The 21,388-nt window shown below is 41.5% G+C and overlaps 1 protein-coding gene across 1 annotated transcript in view; it reads left to right on the top strand.

Annotated features, from left to right (window-relative positions):
• ADAMTS18 (ADAM metallopeptidase with thrombospondin type 1 motif 18) overlaps positions 1–21,129 on the top strand; it is a 166,442-nt gene extending 145,313 nt beyond the window's left edge. Inside the window, exons 18-23 of the mRNA XM_073603886.1 lie at positions 1,939–2,065; positions 7,206–7,407; positions 10,551–10,742; positions 15,302–15,514; positions 17,969–18,116; positions 20,996–21,129. Of these exons, the coding sequence (XP_073459987.1) occupies positions 1,939–2,065; positions 7,206–7,407; positions 10,551–10,742; positions 15,302–15,514; positions 17,969–18,116; positions 20,996–21,129 (1,016 nt within the window). The remainder of the gene's footprint in view (positions 1–1,938; positions 2,066–7,205; positions 7,408–10,550; positions 10,743–15,301; positions 15,515–17,968; positions 18,117–20,995) is intronic.
• The last annotated feature ends 259 nt before the right edge of the window (positions 21,130–21,388 follow it).

Genomic DNA, 21,388 nt, shown 5'->3' with positions numbered 1-21,388 from the left:
TCTCCCCCTGCCCACTTTTTGTCCCCCATCTATCTTTTTTTTTTTTTCTATCCAAAAATGAATTCATCTATTTATACAGAATACTAATGGCTTCCTTAGAGTATTAAGAGGTTACCAGATTATATATACATTCCTTTTATCCAGATGTATTTTCCAAACACTTTTTCTACCTGCATAAATCACTATTTAGCCACACACTCTTTTCCTCCCTATGCTTCCAGGTCCCAGTGGCTTTAGTTACACATTTACTTATAAAGGAAATAATGATAAAGTCCAACTCCATTTGTTTTTTTTTAGTTTTGGATAGAGAGGATAATATAACTTCTGCCAGGTTTTTATTTCTGTTTGGAGAGATATCTCTTACCCACTGCCTTTGTGAGAGTCATACAACGTTAGGTTGTTACCGGGATAGAAGGGCAAGGACAGCAATAAAAAGTAGAACTATGGGCAAAATGTTTTTTTTTCATTTTGGATAGAGCAAGGGAGGGTTATAACCCCAGTCCATTTTTTTTTTCGCCATCTCTGTCCCATTGCATAGATTTCCCTTCACTTCCTGTCCCATAGCCAAACAAGAAGTAAGAGGAAATCCCTGCAAATTAAAGGAATTTGTTGGGGACCCCCAGGCCATCAGAACTAGTGTCCCCATTGGAAGATTTCCCCTCTTATACTTTTCTGGGGACAACCCAAAATTTGGGTTTTACTTTCACTTTCAATTATAATAGTAAGCAGGACAAATAGAGAGGGGGAACCTCCTTAATGGGGGCACAGACAGCAATAAAAATTGACAGGGGCTCTAATCCCTCTCCAATCTGTCCAAAACAAAAAAAAATGTTTTGCCTTTAGTTATACTTTAAGCTCTCCTCAAATACATGGAAAGATTTCCTATTATTTCTGATCCTGACAGGAAGTGAGGAAAAATTTACCAAATAGGGTTTACCCAATAAGGACACAGGTGGCAGTGAAAGCCAGACAGAGGTTTTAACCCATTCTGTTTAAAAATGAAATAAAAAGTTTGGCTGCTGTTGGGCTTTAAACATCCCTTAGCTTTTCAAGATGTCGTAACAGGCCTGTGTTATGTTACTAATGAATGCGTATTTAAACCAATCAAATAGTGTGGCGCTAAATCAATAGATCATAATAGAAAATCCACAAAACTGAATGTGCATGAAACTAAAATTCTCAATTCATGAAGTGAAAAAGTTACAGTAGATAAAAGTTCAAAATTCATATGTAATCTCCAGCATGATGAAATGATATAATCACATATCTAGTGTAAATAAAAAAACAATAACCCAATCCTCAAAGATCATATGAAGTGCAATAAATACAAGCTAAAAACAAAATTCCTACTTCATGAAGTGAACAGATAAAATTTCATAATTCATGTGCAATGTCCAACATAATGAAAAGTGTATAATCCCACATCCAAGTGCAAATGAGAAAAGTTCTTGTCTAAATATAGAGGTCATAAGAAGCTTGGTAGGTGTAAGCAATCCAAAAGAAGGTGCATTCAGTGCTAATCACTAATGTGATATCTCTCTGTGCAAAAGATTAAATTGGCTTCTTACCAGACAATGGGGACCGTAATAAAAAAGTCAACAGTGTATCAGGATATCCTCCTGTCACTTGTCATCCCTTTGCTACAAGCTCACCCAGCAATGAAATGTAAAACAAAGAAACAATATCTCATAGCGCAATATGTTTCAAAATCCATGTCTTTAATAACAGAAGTACACTTACATATTCTCCATGATAAAATTGCTTTGAAGCTGATAGTGTAATGACGTCACGTATAGGCCACACCCGACGCGCGTTTCATCAGAGAATGATGTCTTCGGGGGGATTAGTCACTCCCAAGTTTTACTCTTTAATAAATGTGTATTGTATATATATTTTTTTTAATATACATTTTGAACAATCTTATGATTTCCCTATTAGGTTTTATGACTGTGAAGTTTGTATGCCTTCAAGACCTTCAGATTCAAGTAAACTCCAGCTTGTGCAGTTCATTAAACAAGCCTTCCCCTGAGCAAAAACCATGCAATACCCAACCTTGTCCAGCCTAGTAAGTATCTCCAATTGTTTTGCTTCTCTAACAATACACTGAAGCATATCCTCAGGCTACCAATGAAGGTAGGGACTTGAATGACCAGATTAAATGTTTGATTGGCCCCAAATGTCTACATATGAGGTTTAAAGTAAATCTGTCACAATATTTGGCAAGTGAGCCTGGGTTAACACTATAGCAATGCGGGAACCAGGGCGATTCCAATGCCGGTTCCCGCATCGCATCTCTCCCGCAGGAAGGTCACACTGCCCTCTGCGAACCGCTGCGGGTGTCAATACAATGGTAATGACACCCCTAGATCGGTTCACAGATTGCAGTGCAAACTGTGGATTCAGACAGGAATCAGATCACATGGGTGTATACACCCATGCGATCCGATTCCAGTGCGGAAAAAAAAAAGCACCTGCACTTTTTTTATGCGAATCCAGTGCGAATTCAGCCATACAACTGTATGGCTGAACTCGCATTGCACGGACATCGCATGTGATTGGCACACAAGTGCGGGTGCGAAACACATGCGATGTCTGTGTTCACAATAGTGTGAACCCAGGCTAAAACTGAAGGTATCAGTTAAAAGTTCATAAGCAAAGGTTACCTTTTGGGACAACCACATGTCACAAGTGATTTGCAGATATAGACCGTTATATGAAAATCCCAACTTTTCCTGCTCATACTGCTCAGTGCACTCAGCACCACCTTTAAACCGAACAACATATCTGTGATTTTCACAAAGTAAAATATACATTGCCTCCGCTGTTCACAGCCAGCACAGTGCTGCTGTCTTCTGGCACTCTCCGTCTAATTTAAAAAAATAAAACATGTGGTGGGTCTAGAAATAATGGTTGCTCCAGGAGCAGTCACCAGGCTAGAGATGGAGGCCAGTACTCCTTATGGCCAGATCCCTCTTTGAATTTCAAAGCAGGCTAAAAGTGCCAAAGAAAAGGAATGCTGAATTGACTCTAGGGAGCCTAGGGATTGTAAACTTGTCTTTAAGAGAGTCAGAGAAGTAAGAGTTTAATTTATAATTTAATTTAGAAATGGATTCCACCCATCTGGCAGAGTGCAAGATGGGTGAAATCCAGTGATATGTATTAGGGTATCTTGGGTACATGGATGGTAGGTGCATCACATCCAGCACCATGTTGTTTCAGCCTCTGTTGGGTCAGCGCTTCTTTCTTTCTCCTCGGAGAGTGCACACTGGAGGACTATTTATGGGCATGGTTAGGTATGAACTGATATTGCATATAAAGTTAGGTAGGCACACATCTATATGTAGTTTTAAGACCTGGAGCGGGGGTGCTTGGTAGACACTGAAAACACTAGACAACGGGCTTCTCCGTTTATTTTGTACCAAAGCTTTAAAGGTGCATCTGTCCTTTAACAGTATTTATTCGTAGGATGACTGGACCAGAAGTCATTTGTTTGATAAACTATTGTCCCCTCCATGTTTATTTTATTACTTTCTGAGGGACTCCTTATATGTTTGCATATTTATGTATGGTTATTAAAGTGTAGCTAAACCTACAACAGTAAAATCAGTCTGTATATGCAGTAAAGCATGCTTGTTATACCAACTGTGGAAACTAAGGGGTTAATCCTCTGCATTGCGTAAGAAGGCTGTTTGATCCTCTCTTCTCTGACCCTCCCCTTCTTTTACTGTCCCCAATCCATCTGCTGATAGAACAGAGCCTTGGAAGCACTCTGCACATGCTCCTTTTGGTGTGTATTGCTATAGAGTTTTTTTGTTTTGTTTTTGGGAGGGTGCATGTGATCAGCACATGGCCAATCAGTACTATTTAGACAGAAAGTCAGGGGTCATGCAGCCTCATAGGACAGTCAGAGGAGAATGAAAACTCCTCCTTCAAGCTTTAATCAGTGCTCAGCCAGACATTGATAGTCACAAGACTGCTATATACTGCTGATGAGAAAAGGTATTTAGCAGTTTATATTTACTAAAATAATTGCATTTCCATGTTCTGTGTACTATGGGAGACCAGATACAGTAAAACCTTGGTTTGAGAGTAACTTGGTTTAAAAGCGATGTCTTGATATACAAGTAGCGTCAAGTCACAATTGAGTATAAAACAAAACAGAGGCAACTCTAAGTGTAGCAATAGGGTTACATTTAATGAAGGTACAACATTTAGCAACTCACATGGTTGATGATTTAAAGGGGCACATCTAAGTATGCAGGCATCCTGAGTAAAGCTGTCCACATAGACCATCCTCCACACCACCATCGACGTCATCCCTTCCACGAACGCTTCAAGCCTCGCTTTCAAATCGCTCTACTGCAGGGTAGTCTGGGTCATGATTGCAGACTGACAGTGGTGAGAGCCGGCGGTACAGGGGATGGTCTATGTGGACAGCTTTACCCCGGAGGCCTGCATACTTAGATGTGCCTCTTTTAATCATCAACCATGTGAGTTGCTAAATGTTGTACCTTCATTAAATGTAACCATATTGCTACACTTGGAGGCGCCTCTCTTCTCTTTTATACTCTGTAGCTCCTGCTGGATTTTGCTTCTAATCCCCTTGTGGAGGCTTCCATTTGTGGATGGACATTTTATTGTTACACAACTTATTACATTACTATAATCTTTTTATATAGGCTATAAACTGAAGAACATATGAATAAATGGTTGTGGAACGAATCATCTGAGTTTCCATTATTTCCTTTGGGGAAATTTGCTTTGATATACAAGTGCTTTGGATTACAAGCATGCTTCCGGAACAAATTATGCTCGCAATCCAGGGTTTTACTGTATAGTGAATTCAGGGTCCTGGATTTAGTAACACTTTAAAAAAGTATCTCTTTAACATAAACTGCCTTATACTTTACCACTGTTATTGTTAACATTTAGTCTTGCAGTCCATTCTTATTTAAAGCTGAACTCCAAGCACATAGCTAAATACACAGATAAAATACATAAAGGAGCAATTATACCAGCCACAGGATTTGAATCACTGTCCATCCAGTCATGAGATTTAGACAGCCTCATAACACAGCACAGTCAGGTAGATGAATCCACATTCCATGTAAGGAACACAGGGGGAGATTTACTAAAACTTGTGCCCTCAGAATCTGTTGCAGCTGTGCATAGAATCCAATTGGCTTCTAACTTCAGCTTTTTCAAATAAGCTTTGGCAATAAAACCTTGAAGCTGATTGGTTGCTATGCAGAGTTGAACCAGATTTTGCACTCTCCAGTTTTAGTAAATAATCCCTCTCAAACATTCCCATAGACACACTCCTAAACCTTGTGGAAAGCCTTCCCCGAAGAGTTCAGTGGGCCAACTCAATAGTGAACCCCTACGGACTTATGCCCTGTACACACGATAGGATTTTCCGATGGAAAATGTGTGATAGGACCTTGTTGTCGGAAATTCCGACCGTGTATGGGCTCCATCACACATTTTCCATAGGAATTTCTGACACACAAAGTTTGAGAGCAGGCTATAAAATTTTCCGACAACAAAATCCGTTGTCGGAAATCCCGATTGTGTGTACACAAATCCGACGCACAAAGTGCCATGCTCAGAATAAATTAAGAGACCAAAGCTTTTGGCTACTGGCCCGTTTATAGTCCCGATGCACCTGTTTTACATCACCGCGTTCGGAACGATCGGGTTTTCCGACAACTTTGTGTGACCGTGTGTATGCAAGACAAGTTTGAGCCAACATCCGTCGGAAAAAATCCATGGATTTTGTTGTCGGAATGTCCGATCAATGTCCGACTGTGTGTACGGGGCATAAGACTCGGATGCCATTAAAGTTCATGTGTGTGTAAAGCCAGGCAACCCAATACTTTTGACAATATAGTGTATAAACTGAGTATATGATAGTACTATGAATAAGTGAAGGTTACCTTCAGGAGAAACTGCATGCCACAATTATCAGTAGAACCAGAGATACATAGTAGGTGATTAAATCTTTTAGATAAATCACGATTTTGTTGTAAAAAGACAAGTTTGACTATGTCTCCTTCAACCTCTGAGACCCTCTATTAGTCATAATAAAGATCACTAAAGGTACAATCTGGAGACTCAAGGTGTGACGTCTGCTTATGCATTCTTTCATCACAAGCTCAGTTTTATTGCTTAGGTTTTTGAAAGGTTAGATTTGTGGATTTACATATCTACCATATCATGAAGTGGTGAAAATAAAAAAAAATAAAAAAAGTTCCATAAATTGTTGGGCCTGTAGTAGGAAATGAAGCCTCAGACAATGTTATCCTTCTCCTGTGGCTTCCCAACAGCCTAGCAGCCATTAGACACATTATAAATCCACGTTTCTCTTTATTCTTCCTCTTACATGTTGCTTTGAGATGTGGTCAAGACCTTTGCAATAGTTACTACTACAGCTCTAAGTCAGATTGAGACACATTACATGTACACAATCCATGTTCTGTCATTTAAAGCTCAGTTGAAGTCGCTAATCCCCCTTTTCTTTATAGTCCTGTGCTCCAACATGTTGTGATTTATGACTGTTGTTTTTTTTTTTTGCTTAGAAATGTTCTACAACAGGGGTCTTCAAACTATGGCCCTCCAGTTGTTCAAGTACTACAATTCCCATCATGCCTAGTCATGTCTGTGAATGTCAGAGTTTTACAATGCCTCATGGGATGTGTAGTTCCGCAACAGCTGGAGGGCCGTAGTTTGAGGATTCCTGTTCTACAATATTCTTTTCTCTGGTGGTTCCTGCCTTTCTCTAAAGTGGTCTGTGCTGGCAGAGCTGAGTAACAGCCACACCCCTCAGCTCAAGCATCCTTACAATGCATTGTACTGCAAAGAAAAGGAGGAGGCTTCTCTGACAGTATCTGTGGGAAGTTATTTTCTGGTGAAGACTGCATAGGCATATTTAGACACCTCGTACAACTGCTTTAATGGGAAAGTGGATAAAAATGGAGGCTGCCGGTACAATGTCTATCTGGCTGCAAATCTATTTCTGTAACATCAATTGAACTTTAAGGGTGCTTTGTATCCTGAATGGGCTTCTCCTATAAATCTGATTGCTAAGGACCATTGTGCATCATTGCTCTGATTTATTAAGGCTGTAAATATGTGAATATGCTCATTATTAGGGTCTTATATCATGAAGCGTTTCATATGCTATAAAGGTTGTTTTCTGCCAACAGTTGGATTGCCAGTGATTGGAGTGCATGCAGCGCGTCTTGCGGTGGAGGTGAACAGACTCGGTCAGTGCTGTGTGTACAGAGGACAGCACAAGGTGAAGAGCTGGTGGGGCATTCACACTGTCCAGTAAGCACTCCCATTCAAGTCCAAAAGTGCCATATCCAGGACTGTCCAGCTGAATGGAGCACAGGGCCCTGGTCACAGGTATTAACTGGCCTTCTGAACTACAGGTTGGCTTTGTCACTATATCGGAACACTTTTACAATTTAAATAATATCTTGTATTCAGATCAAACAGCCAACAGAGTTATAAAGAATATAATAACATGTATCCATGGAATAAGTCAATCTCTTTGATTTTTGGATTTCGTTTTCATACCAAGCCAGGGTCAAAAGCACACCCATTATTTTTGGAAAAGTGGAAGAAGCCTTCTGCAAACAAAAGCTAGAAACAATGTTCTACATAAAGTAAATCTAAAAATGCATGAAGCGCTGTGATAACACTACTAGACTGATCTAAATGCTGCTTTTTTCTTTATTTAAGGGAAGAAGTACAGTGGAACATTGGTTAACAAGTAACGCGGTTAATGAGCGTTTTAAAAGATGAGCAACTTTTTAAAAAAATCCTGACTCAGTTTGTGAGTGTTGTCTCGCAAAATGAGCAGAATTCAAGCTAATGGGGTGTGCAGTACCGCATTTGGCGGGGACGCCGGTGACACTCGGAACAGTTCGGAGCCATTCGGAAATACTCTAAACCACTCGGAAATACTCCGTTCCAGAGCCTTTCCGAGGGTTTTCGAATTCAGTCGAGCTGTCCCCGAGTATTTCTGAGGCTCTCCGACGCCCCCCACCTCTGGCCACATGTGGTATTGCATGCAATTAACGTCAATGCGGAACAAATTATCTTCGTTTCCATTGACTTCTATGGGGAAACTCGCTTTGATATGCGAGTGCTTTGGATTACAAGCATTCTCTTGGAACAGATAATGCAAGGTTCCACTGTATAACCTATCCCTTTGCAGGCGTGGTGTTCTCTCATCTTCCCCTTTCGTGATACATTGGGGTTGATTTACTAAAACTGGAGAGTGCAAAATCTAGTGCAGCTCTGCACAGAAACCACTTTGCTTCCAGGTTTTTAGTCAAAGCTTAACTGAACAAGCTGAATTTAGAAGCTGATTGGCTACCATGCACTGCTGCACCAGATTTTGCACTCTCCAGTTTTAGTAAATCAACCCCAATGTGAGAGCTAGTATCCAACTACCTTCCTTTTGGGGTATACTTTCCCCTATCCATTTTGCACTGCATGGCTGAGTAGTTGTTTGGGGACAGCTGCTTCATCAATGGTATGGCAATAGTTGGTTGTCTCTCTATTCCCTCTAAGTAAAATGCCAAAGAAACATATGTACTTCCAGAACAGTCCGCCATAAAAAAAAATCCAGTTTTATTAAAGCAGAACTACACTGCATCTGAGCACCACAAATCAAAAACACTATTTAATGCATTTGAAATATTCAAAGCAAACTCCCCCACCCATCCATGTCTCCATGCTTTATTTTGCTGAGAAATCACTTTGAAAACCACCCCTAGCATTTCTGGCATTGGCCATCTTAAAGGACAAGTTCAGCCAAAGCTCGTTTTGTACTTTTCCTATGGAGCACAGGAGTGCAATACATTTTGCACTCCTGTGACCCGTTTTCAGCAGAGAGTGGACTGAAGTCCAGAGGGGGACAGATGCAGCATCGGACTGATGCTGCATCCACCTAGGTAAGTATAATTGGGGATAAAAAAAATCCTTTACTTCTCTTAAGTAAGGGCAGATGATTAATGTAGCATTTACTAACTGGAATCCATCTGCCCTCAGCTTAGGCATGCAGCCAGGAGGGTGTGCTTAGCAGAGAAAACCCCTCCTTTCCTCCTCGGATGTATGACACCAATTGCCTAGGCATGGAAACCAGGAAATGACTGAAGAAATGTAAAAAAATAATAAAAGTTTAAGTTTTAAGTTTAAGTTTAAGTTAAGTTAAGTTTAAGTTTTATAGTAAATAGAAAAGTATATTATATCTATTTAACATTGTTAGCAACAGAAGGATTAAAAATAGTCAATGTTGACTGAGGGAGTGAAGTTTCATTTTAATTATGTATATTGTATATGTAACTGAATCTTTTAGAGAGGAGTGCTCCGGAAATACCAACATTTCTTTTTGCTGTTCTGGACCTATAAATCACTTTTGGACATTTGAAATACATACATTCCATGTTAACTGGGCCAGTGGATAGAGATAGTGAAGAGTGGGTTACTTCTGTCTCAGTAAGATACAAATACGGACCTACTGAGACAGAAGTAAAACCTAGTGCCCAACCCGCGGCTGTTTGACACTGATAGTGCAGCCCTTTGAGCCAGTGGCGGCTGGTGCTCAAAATTTTTGGTGGGGCGCAAACAAACTGAAAAGTTCTGAAAAAAACCCCATCAATCGCAGCCACTGTGCCCATCAAACGCAGCCACTGTGCCTATCAATTGCCGCCACTGTGCCCATCAATTGCCGCCACTGTGCCCATCAAACGCAGCCACTGTGCCATATCAATCGCTGCCACTGTGCCATCAAATTCTGCCACTGTTCCCCATCAAATACAGCCACTGTGCCCATCTTATGCAGCCACTGTGCCCCATCAAATGCAGCCTCACTGTGCCTCATCCAACGATGCTTACTCATAGCTAAAAAAGTAAAATTTTTAGCTATGAGTAAGCATCATTTGATGTGAAATGTGTTAGCTAGCAGTTGTCCTGCGTTATCTGCTTTCATGTGGCCTATTTTTGTTACAATAAAGGTGCTTTTTCCACGGAAGTGCGGCCATCCAGGCTTTTCGGTTTTTCACTTCTATTAACCCTTCCTCACTCTAACTTAAACAAGCAAAGAACACATTTTGCCTGGGGTTCCACTTAAAAAAAAAAGTTTTATGTGTCTCTGTAAAGTTCTCCCTTAGCATACTGTAAGTTACAATTTCCACAGCAGCCTATTACAGTGGAACAATGGACCCTATTAAATTCATATTATACACATGACAACAAAATTGCTGGTCCCTTTGGTCTTGTAACAAGCCAGATCATATGTCTGTCACTAAATAAGTACTGATGTATCAGCCAAAATGTCTAATTTGTAGATTGAGAGGCAAAATGAGGAGAAATATTAATCCAAAAAAAATGCAGCCTTGGCCCATTACTAGCCCAAAGGACTAAGCGCAAGCTCTTCTGGTATATGTATATATGTAAGTGAGCACTATACATGTCATATTGATATAAGCATTCTACATGAGCTCTGTCTGACAGCTTGCATTCCTTGTCTGGTCTAGTGCTCCCGATCCTGCGGTAAGGGAATTAGGAAACGAGAGGTTTATTGCAGAAGTGTCAACTTGGAGAAGTATAAAATCCTTCCAGCAGACCTGTGTCCAGCAAGCTCCAAGCCAGAGTCCACTGAGAGCTGCATGCTTACCCGCTGCCAGAAAAATGACAAACTGCAGTGGGTGATATCTGCATGGACTGAGGTAACCTTCACATCTAAAGAAAGACTGAAAATGTGTTTTGATTTGTTCTGTTTTAATCAAATTTACTGCTTAAGGGAATTGCCTTCATTTTAAAGGGTCAGTCCAACCAAAATTGACATTTTTGAAAGGTGCTGGGCGTTGGAACCAGCCTACCATTTCCTCAGAGACTCTATTGGTGAGATCTTGGCTCTTGAGTTTGCATGTTTGTTGAGGCCATTATGGGAAAGTCCCTATGTCTGGTTTGGAATTTATTGTATAATATAGGGAATGCATCAGATCTTGCCACAATTAGCCAGAATCTCAGATGGAATAAAGTTGGGAATTATGATAGGGAGATCTTACTATTGTAGCTTTCAAGATATAGACGAAGTCAGGGGCTAACTCAGCCAACCAAGCTGCACCTGTAGCATTATTTGTGGTGGTTAAAAATATATATTTTTTAATATTAGTGCATCCAAAATGATTATTTTAGTGCACAAATGTATAGATACACTATAATACCTAAAGTATTTGGACACTCGCCTTTACATGCACATGAACTTTAATGGCACCCGAGTCTTAGTCTGTAGCGTTCAATATTGAGTTGGCCAACCCTTTGCAGCTATAACAGCTTCAACTCTTCTGGGAAGGCTGTCCACAAGGTTTAGGAGTGTGTCTATGGCAAAGTTTGACCATTCTTCTAGAAGCGCATTTGTGAGGTCAGGCACTGATGTTGGACGAGAAGGCCTGGCTCGCAGTCTCCACTCTAATTCATCCCAAAGGTGTTCTATCGGGTTGAGATCATGACTCTGTGCAGGCCAGTCAAGTTTCTCCACCCCAAACTCGCTCATCCATATCTTTATGGACCTTGCTTTGTGCACTGGTCCAAATCATTTGGTGGAGGGGGGATTTTGGCGTTTTTCAGGGGTTGGGGTTGGCCCCTTAGTTCCAGTGTAAGGAACACTTAAGGCGTCAGCATACCAAGACATTGGCATACCAAGACAATTTCATGCTCCCAACCTTGTGGAAACAGTTTGGGGATGACCTCCTCCTGTTCCAACATGACTGCGCACCAGTGCACAAACAAGGTCCATAAAGCCATGGATGAGCAATTCCTAGAAGAGCTGAAGCTGTTATAGCTGCAAAGGATGGGCCAACTCAATATTGAACCCTATGGACTAATGCCCCGTACACACGGTCGGATTTTCCGACGGAAAATGTGTGATAGGACCTTGTTGTCGGAAATTCCGACCGTATGTAGGCTCCATCACACATTTTCCATTGGATTTTCCGACACACAAAGTTTGAGAGCTTGCTATAAAATTTTCCGACAACAAAATCCGTTGTCGGAATTTCCGATCGTGTGCACCTAAATCCGACGCACAAAGTGCCACGCATGCTCAGAATAAATAAAGAGATGAAAACTATTGGCTACTGTCCCTTTTATAGTCCCGACATATGTGTTTTACGCCACCGCGTTCAGAATGATCGGATTTTCCGACAACATTGTGTGACCGTGTGTATGCAAGACAAGTTTGAGCCAACATCCCTCGGAAAAAATCCTAGGATTTTGTTGTCGGAATGTCCGATCAATGTCCGACCGTGTGTACGGGGCATAAGACTGGGATGTCATTAAAGTTTATGTGCGTGTAAAGGCAGGCGTCCCAATACTTTTGTTTAAATAGCAGCCAACCAGATTCCAATTTACTGGTTTAAAAGTCAGTCAATAAACTATTTGTTTTTGAAGTACTATAGGTTACTACCGTATATCGTTGCTCCGCACTGCCTTACTGAACAAAACCCATCAGGTATGTCAAAAAAACGGAATTTACCGTGTATCCTCACAGAGTGACACTGTGGATGCACTAATAAAAGTATGCCAACATCCCGGTATTATATGAAAAAAATAGAAATTGCAAAGATGGACTTTGTAGGCACACAGATAAGGTAAAAATTATTTGATTTCTTGTAAAAAAAAAAAAAAAAAAAAATTATTTGAAATTTTAATTCGATAAAGTTAAAAAAAAGTATGTACATAATCTTTTTAACTTTAATTAAAATTTCAAATAGTTTTTATCTTATGTGTGTGCCTACAAAGTCCATCTTTGCAATTTCTAGTTTTTTTCAAACCCATCAGGTAGTTCCTCCCTTCTGCAGGAAGTGAAAGTCCCATAAGGGAAAGCCACACAGGCAATTTTAATCTCTTGCTACTGAGAGATTTCAATGCTTGCACACAGTCACCCGATTAGGCTGGAGATACACATGACATTTTTATTTGTGCTGCTACAAACGCTAATGAATAATTGCTAAGAGCAGCGATTGATCGCTAAATAGATGGAAAAAGTGGCTCCATATGGAGTAAATTTCACAAGTAGCAGTAGTAGCAATCAGTCTCCCATGATCTAACAGTTCTTCAATCATGAACGATGCTCCAAGATGCTACTGCATGCTACTTAGGTAGCTACTCGCTACTCCTGACAACTATTTATAAATAATTTTAGTGGAAATAATGAGCTGCAAAAAAAAATCTGTGTAGCCTAATAAGGTAAATGCCAATAGCATGAGATTAAAATTGCAGCTGTAGCTAAACTCTAGAGATTATACCATGGTGTAAGCCCTGGGAGAGCCAAACTAGGATGGAGAGGGAATATTTGTAGAGTATCTCCACTACTGAACTTGCAAGGTGTAATGGAGTAGCAGTGGTATTTGCAGAAGAACTACAAGGTTCGAGGATGAAATGGAATGATATTTCCAAGTTCACTTTACCGCTCAGAGACAGTGAAACCTCCTGTCACATACCTGGTTAAAGAGCCTAAAATGCAGAGGAAGGCCTCTTGTGCAGCTCCGGCTCGGGAGTCACTGATAGTGGAACAGTAACTGTGAGAGCACAACAAAGTAAGAGTGCCTATTATCAGTCCAGTAGTCTGCATAGTAGTTGTTGCCAAACTTTGCTGAGAGATGCCAGAAGACGGAACAGCTGACAGTAGGCAGATGTGACAGATGTGACAGCAGAGCAGGCTGGAAGCAGACGGGTGGTAGATGTTCAGCAGGAAGCAAGAGCCATAAGCTGATGTGCTGGACTGATGAATCTGTAGCAGACTGGAAGAGCTGGATGCAGGGTCAGACAAGCTGGGTCAGTAACGGGCAGGCAGATCTGACATAGACAGCAGACAGGAGAATGGTCGGGTCACAGGCCAATATCGGCAACGGTGCACGGATCAGGTAAGAGCAGAAGGCAGAGGCAGAATCTAGGAATGAGCTGAGGTCAGGGCAGGTAGCAGACAAGGATAGTCAGGAGCAAGCTGGGTCAAGATCAGAGGTCATGCACAGGAATCGGGAACATACACGAGGTGACAGGCGTGTGCATGATTGTGCACAGCTGCTCAGCCAGTTCCCGGCTGGCGCATGTGCATATGTATTCACCTCAGAACTCCATCTGTACTATGGCAAAGCCTTCCCTGACACCTCCATGGCTGGAGGTACAAGGATGTTAGGTAGATCAATGCAGTTAACTTGGTGATCGAGGGAGGCAGTGCTATTTGCAGGGACACCACTGTGGTAGTGGTGCTGAGTAAGAAAAATGTAGAAGATCTAAATGTGCTATAAACAAGTTTATAGTATATAAATAAACCTTTGTACCTCTAAATGAATAAGCACACTTGCAATAGTTCAGCATTATGAAGAATCCAAAAGTGGTATGGTGTTGCGGTGATTATACTGATGTGGTAGATGCTTTTTCCCAATGAGTTGCATCAGTCCAAACTGTATTTTTGGGCATGGCAGCCCACTTCTGGGTGGGGCACCTCTGACCCCTGGTTGAGACCTCCTGTGTCCTGACTTGGGCCCCTCTGACACCTGAATGGGACCTGGGAGCTGTCTCCAAACTGGGAGCCCTGAGCTATCCTCAGGCTTAAGTATATAATGACCCTGGACACCTGTGTACTCACACAGACTGCCGGAATCCAGTAAAATTCAGACACAGGATTGAAGGTTCTGTCCCACCCAAGACACTTTGGAACTTTCAAGCTCCAGGCCCCAATCCAGGTTTACAAAATCCAGAAAAAGCCAAAAACAACTTTCTCTGCTCAATCTAAAACCTCACATTAGAAGCCAATTCCGTGTAAATTTTCTCCTACATTTCCACAGTGGCAGGGCAACACACTGTCATAGAGTAGCGACACTATTACAGATACTGTTATTATTATTATTATTATACAGGATTTATATAGCGCCAACAGTTTACGCAGCGCTTCACAATATAAAAGGGAGACAATACAGTTATAATACAATACAATACAATAGGATTAAGAGGACCCTGCTCAGAAGAGCTTACAATCTAATAGGGTGGGGCAGGTGGTACAAAAGGGTGGGGAATGAGCTGGTTGGCAATGTTGTGACACAATAATTCCTAAGAAATGTATAAAGAGAGCATGTGATCCCACTTTGGTGAAGTTGACCTTTAAACTAAAAATGACTTACTTTATTTTTGTTTTGAGAACTTTAGTGTGTTGAAAGTTGTAAGTGACAGGCACACATACATGTATTTCTGTTATTTAATTAATATGTTTCCCTTTGTGCAGTGTTCAACGACCTGTGGCCCCGGTGTGAGGAAGCGTGAACTGAAATGTGGCGAGAAGGACATTCATGGTAAAATTGTGACTGTTCCACAAAGAAGGTGTCGAAGTGTCCGAAAAGTCACCGTACCTCTGGAACAGCCATGCAATAACAAGCCATGCCCTGTGCAAACACCATACACTGTTTATAATGGGTGGCATGCATCTCCGTGGCAACCGGTAAATATTCAGAGTAACACGCCACATGCAAAGTCTTACCTCCAACCATTTTGTTCTTGCTTTACTTGTACTTGGGGTATTAGGAGGAAACTTCATATATTAACATACTGAGTTATACAGAAGTCATTAATAAATCAAGTTACTAGGGTCCACCATGGAATTAAATATGTAGATACAGAATAATGTACACAATGGTGTGGATTTACGAAAACTGGTGCACACAGAATCTGGTGCAGATGTGCATAGTAACTAAGGATGGGCTCAGGCGTGTTCGCATCTCCACATGCCCGAGCACAGATCTCACTGCCTGTGATTAGCGCTGTGCAGTGTAATGCCCCGTACACACGGTCGGACATTGATCAGACATTCCGACAACAAAATCCTAGGATTTTTTCTGACGGATGTTGGCTCAAACTTGTCTTGCATACACACGGTCACACAAAGTTGTCGGATTTTGTGGTCGGAAAATTTTATAGCCTGCTCTCAAACTTTGTGTGTCGGAAAATCCGATGGAAAATGTGTGATGGAGCCTACACACGGTCGGAATTTCCGACAACAAGGTCCTATCACACATTTTCCATCGGAAAATCCAACCGTGTGTACGGGGCATAAGCCTCCTGGCGGGCGCAGGCATGTCGAGTTGCAAACACGCCCAAGCCCATCTTTAGTAGTAACCAATCAACTTCTAGCTTTTATTGTCAATGTATATTTGAACAAGCCGAAGTTGGAAGTTGATTGGTTACCATGCGCAGCTAAACCAGAATCTGTGTGCACCAGTTTTAGTAAATCTCCCCCTACCAACGTATGCTTGTCATAATTTCAAAATGTTTGTGCGCCTTTCCTATATTTTACTAGGAAATCCTGCTTTAAAGTGTAAATAATAATTTCCAATGAGCTAAAGAAAACTTTTCGCAAAAGTTTTTGAAGATTAATACCTTTTCTTGGTTCTGAAGTAACTCATATTTGCTGTACTATGTCCTTTCTCAATTTGATTTCTGAGTGGGATTTCTGATACCTTTTGTTATCCCCAATTGATCAACATCAGTGTTGTATGCTGCACTGTCTGTGACTTTTTAGCCAAGGAGCAGCATTTAAACAAACTGGAAACTCCTTTGGCCTTGTGCACACTGTAAACTCCAGCATTTAGGTGCAGGAGGGATGTAGAGGCGCACCATACAGCCCCACTGCTGGTAGCCTGTAGAAGTCTATGAGAGGCTTACATTTTCTGTAGGATGGGACAGTATGGTGGACCAAGCTTTACTCATGTTTAGTGCAGTATGCACTCAAGGACAAATGCCAGAGCACTGACTGCTTGCATTCTGGGCAGCTGTTCCTGGGAACATAATGCACGAAATATAAGTAATGCTCAATGCACTGTTCAGACCGTGCCATCCGCAGCAATCGCCAGCTTCACATAGACTTTTATAAGCTACTGGCAGCTAAACCCCCAGTGTGCATCAGGCCAATGGAGCAGGACCTAGTTGTATTTTACCCTGCAGCTATGTGGAGACTTCCCAAAAAAGCAGTGAGCCAATCAGACAAGCAGTAAACTTCTGGTGGACCTCTGTACACATACAATGTACACCTGCAGTTTGCTGTATTGCAAAGAAGGGACATTTTAATTTTGTGTTGATAATTTTAGAAAATCTTAGTGGTGGGAAGTTAATTTATTTACAAGATGGGAGTCTGAGCCAACTGCTCGACCCCTCCACAGCCCAGCATTCCGGTGTGCGCTGGAGGGGCAGAGCAGAGAGTCGGTGACTGACAGTCACCAGCTCACTACATGTTGAAAACTGAGCGATCAGCAGTCTTTGATCGCTCAGTTCTCAGTCTTAAGCCTGGTACACACTATTAGTTTTTTTTTTTCACTCAACCCAGTCGGATGAGCGAAAACAAACTGGAAGAGCTTGGGAGGAGCTTGTTGTATTTACTATGCAATGTTAGTACAGCGATCTACCCACAGAGCTATTGTGTTCTGACAGGGGGACCGCCTCCCCACCAGAACACATCGGTCAGTGTTCGCAGCCATTGGTTGCAAGCGCCGATCAGAAGATGATCGGCTGCTGGTTTTCCAGGATGCCGTCCGACAGAAGCCAGACAGACTGCTGTACATGCTGGCCAAATGTCGGCTGGTTTTTGTTGAACCAGCTGATACCGGACGATATTCGGCCAGTGTGTACCAGCCTATAGAGGCGGCGGGGGACAGCTGCAGCTGGGATCAGTGCTGCAGCTACCTGGCTGAGTATGTATATTTTTATTAAATGCCTTTTTTTAAATCGCCTATATTTTAACTTATTATTTAGTAATATATATATATATATATATATATATATATATATATATATATATATATATATATATATATATATATATATATATATTTAAATATCAACATCATGCCAATCCAAGTGTTGTCAGTGGTAGATGAAATCTTTGTCACCTGTCTCCATATAGTGTACTGTGACTTGTGGTGGAGGAGTTCAGATCAGAAATGTCCAGTGCCTTCATCAAGGTAGACCTGCTGTGGGCTGTTTACCTAATCAGAAGCCACCAACATCCCAAGCCTGCAACATGCACTTCTGCCCTTCTACAGGAGTTCATGGTAAGTATTCAACAGTGTGTGATGCACAGGCTGGCTGTCCTTATTATAATTTTGGAGACTCTTTGAACCATTGAAGGTACAGGGTATCAAATCTGATGTTTATCACAAGCTGAAGTTAAATATGCTTGTGCTTTGCCTTTCCTGATCCCCTGCCCCCCATGAACACGCTAATAAAATGTTTAAATAAAACATTTCTTTTTTTCATTAAATATCTCACTGGGTGTTCTTCAGCAGGCCTCTGAGCTTCTCCATGCAATGCAGGCAGGGCATGGCTGTTTGGAGTTGCCAATGGGGTGCTGTACATAGCGCCCTAAAAACATCAGAGCACCCTGCCTCGGTACCCCTCTCAAGAGCCCTCAGCCTTGTTACAAGCAATGGGCTGGCTCTTGAGAGGAGTTATGCAAATATTAAAATGCATTGATGGGTGGATGGCAGTCTGGTGGAGTGGATGCTCCTAGGGAGGTTTCATTCACATGCAGACTGTCCTAAATAACACCCCTATGTGATGCTGATCGGCCATAATTGAAAGAACTGAAATCCAAGGACTGGGCCAGGGACAGTAAGGCTGAGGAGGAAAGTTCTAGATAATGCTGGATGCACTTCAGCCAGGAAATGTAGCTGGTCCTATCTGATTTGTTCTGGTTTCCAATGCACACTGTGAGAAGCTGACATTCAGCTTTAATATGCACAGTATACTGAGAACCTGGCCTATCCGCCCAAAGCCTTTATTTTTAATACAGGCATAGTTGTAGTTATCCAATCACCTACCAAGATGAAGTTACTTTGAAATGATTGGCTGGAAATGTGAGAGCCTGAAGGTCTATGTTGATGGGCTTTGGGCTGTGACAATGAGCTTACTTTTGCAATTACATTAAAAGGGGAATTGGGACTTTAAATGAAGCGGTTGAAATGCGGAGTAAGAATATAATCATAATGATAAATTGATGATATATACAACAGCAATATGGCCTGCAAATGTCAAAAAAAGCATGCCCAGCACCTGTGTTCGCATGGTATAATTCTAAGGGTACTAGGATCATAATACCCTTAGACTTGTACCATGCGAACACAGGTGTCGGGCATGCTGTTTTTGACATTTGCAGGCCATATTACTGTTGTATATATCATCAATTGATCATTATGATTATATTCTTATTTATTGTTTATTTCTATATACCTTGTACCGCTATGTCTATACCTTGTGCTTATATGTATATATATGAAATTACTCTATTTTGATATGAATAAAACTATTTTCTATCACCATGTCCGCATTTCAACCGCTTCATTTAAAGTAACAATTCTCCTTTAGCCCGGGTTCACACCTATGCGAGTTACACCGCATCTAATTCGCAGGACATTTTAAAATACATTCATATGAATGCATCTGGTTCACATATGTGCGTTGCATTCGCACTGTGCATTGCACAAAAAACTTGTGCGTTTTCTGGGCATTGCGGTGCGAATTACGAGCCCCTTATCTTCTATGGGAACGCATCTGCTTCGCAGATGCATTGCGTTCTGAACATGGATTTTCTACTTCTCCTCACTATACCTCCCCCTCTCCCCCCCCCCCTCTCCCTCCCCCTCTCCCTGCTCACTGATCCTGAGCTAAAACGCAGTGATTCCTTTGAACAGGAGATTTTTATCTCCCCAGTGAAACCTGAGCTTCAATTCGCACCGCACATGTGTGAAACCGGGCTCAATGTATTCGATATAGGGATGGAGGCTCCTACCCAGGCCTCATATAAAGTCCCAAACCTTTCTCTATTTCCACAGTATTACTTTTGCAATTTTGCGTTTGAGGCATTTCAAACATCTCATTTAGCAGGTGCATTCAACCTACACCTGACCTCTTATAAACTGGCATTTGACCTGAGTAAAGCTGGTATTGTATTCCCATAACATTGTATATTGAAAGAAGCAGTTCTGAAGCAAACAAAAGCCCATCGACATAGACCCTAAAGTTGGCCATAAACAAGGTAACTTTTTCTGATTGCTTTTTTATATTCCCCAAAATAAGCGAGCACCTAAAATGCCCTGGCATGCTTCCTGCTCCTTTCTTTAGTTACATGTACTTACATGGTCAATAAACAATCTTCAAGCATTCAGATATCTACATGTTGGCGTACCCATTAAAGTGAAACCTCGCCCAGAAGGGGAAGTTCTGCTTGTTTGCATCATACCCCCATCCACTGCCACATTTGGCACTTTTTGAGGGGGAACAGATACCTGGTTTTGACAAGCACCCGCTCCCACTTCCAGTTATATCTCCGCATCTGTGCGAAAGTTTGGCCACTCTTTCCCCCTGAAGCCTTCTGGAACACATCACAGGTGCCAGAAGACTGTAGGACTATTCAGAAATCGTAACACGGCTCATGCATGCGCAGTAGGAAACTGTGAAGCCACAAGGCTTCACTGCCAGTTTCCTTTACCTAAGATGCTGGCGCCTTTTCCCAAAGCCAATTGATTGCTTGGGTGAGGACATCGCTCGATCTCTGGATAGGTAAGTGTCTTTTTATTAAAAGTCAGCAGTTACAGTATTTGTAGCTGCTGGCTTTTATTTTTTGGGGGGGAGGCTTGAGCTGCTCTTTAATGTCCTTTGCTAGCTTTAATGGAATATTGTATAGTTTCTTGATTATATTCACACCTGTGATTACTGCATAATGCACACTGCAGCCAGCATTGGATCTGAAATCAGAGAAGTAAGCATAGTAAACAGAGTCCTGAATGATTCAGAGGAGTGACACCCTCACTATTCTTCTACTAGAAAGGACAGCAACATGTGATTTTCTTTGCATAGCTATATTTTGTATAGCTTTTTTTTACTTGTGAAAAGCAATGTTTGCACTAACTGGGCACATTGTCTTGTTTTACAGAAGATCCATCTTGCTTGGACTATTTCAGCTGGTGCTCCCTAGTGCCCCAGCACGGAGTCTGCAACCACAAATTCTATGGGAAGCAGTGCTGTAAGTCATGCACCAGGAAGAAGCACTTTGGTGATACTGGCTGATCTCCCAACGAAGGGCAAATTTGTATAAAATCTTGTGAAACAAATTCATAAAGTGAAAGAAGTTAATCATCAGCAAACTGTCGTTTGATCCTCCAGCTAGAACTCCTGAAGCACCGAGAACTTCTAGATAATCAGATTTTAAATTGACTGAAGTGTAGCCATAGCTGCATTCCATGAATAATAACAACTCAACTCATACTGCAAAGTAATTACACAAGGTGGCTTCAGGATAGAAATAAAATGACTTACTTTTACATGG

Source organism: Aquarana catesbeiana, linkage group LG11 (assembly GCF_042186555.1).
Source record: "Aquarana catesbeiana isolate 2022-GZ linkage group LG11, ASM4218655v1, whole genome shotgun sequence".
In the NCBI taxonomy this organism is placed as follows: Eukaryota; Metazoa; Chordata; class Amphibia; order Anura; family Ranidae; genus Aquarana; species Aquarana catesbeiana.
The sequence above is the reverse complement of the archived record's forward strand: the minus strand, read 5'-3'. Positions and strand labels throughout refer to the sequence as shown.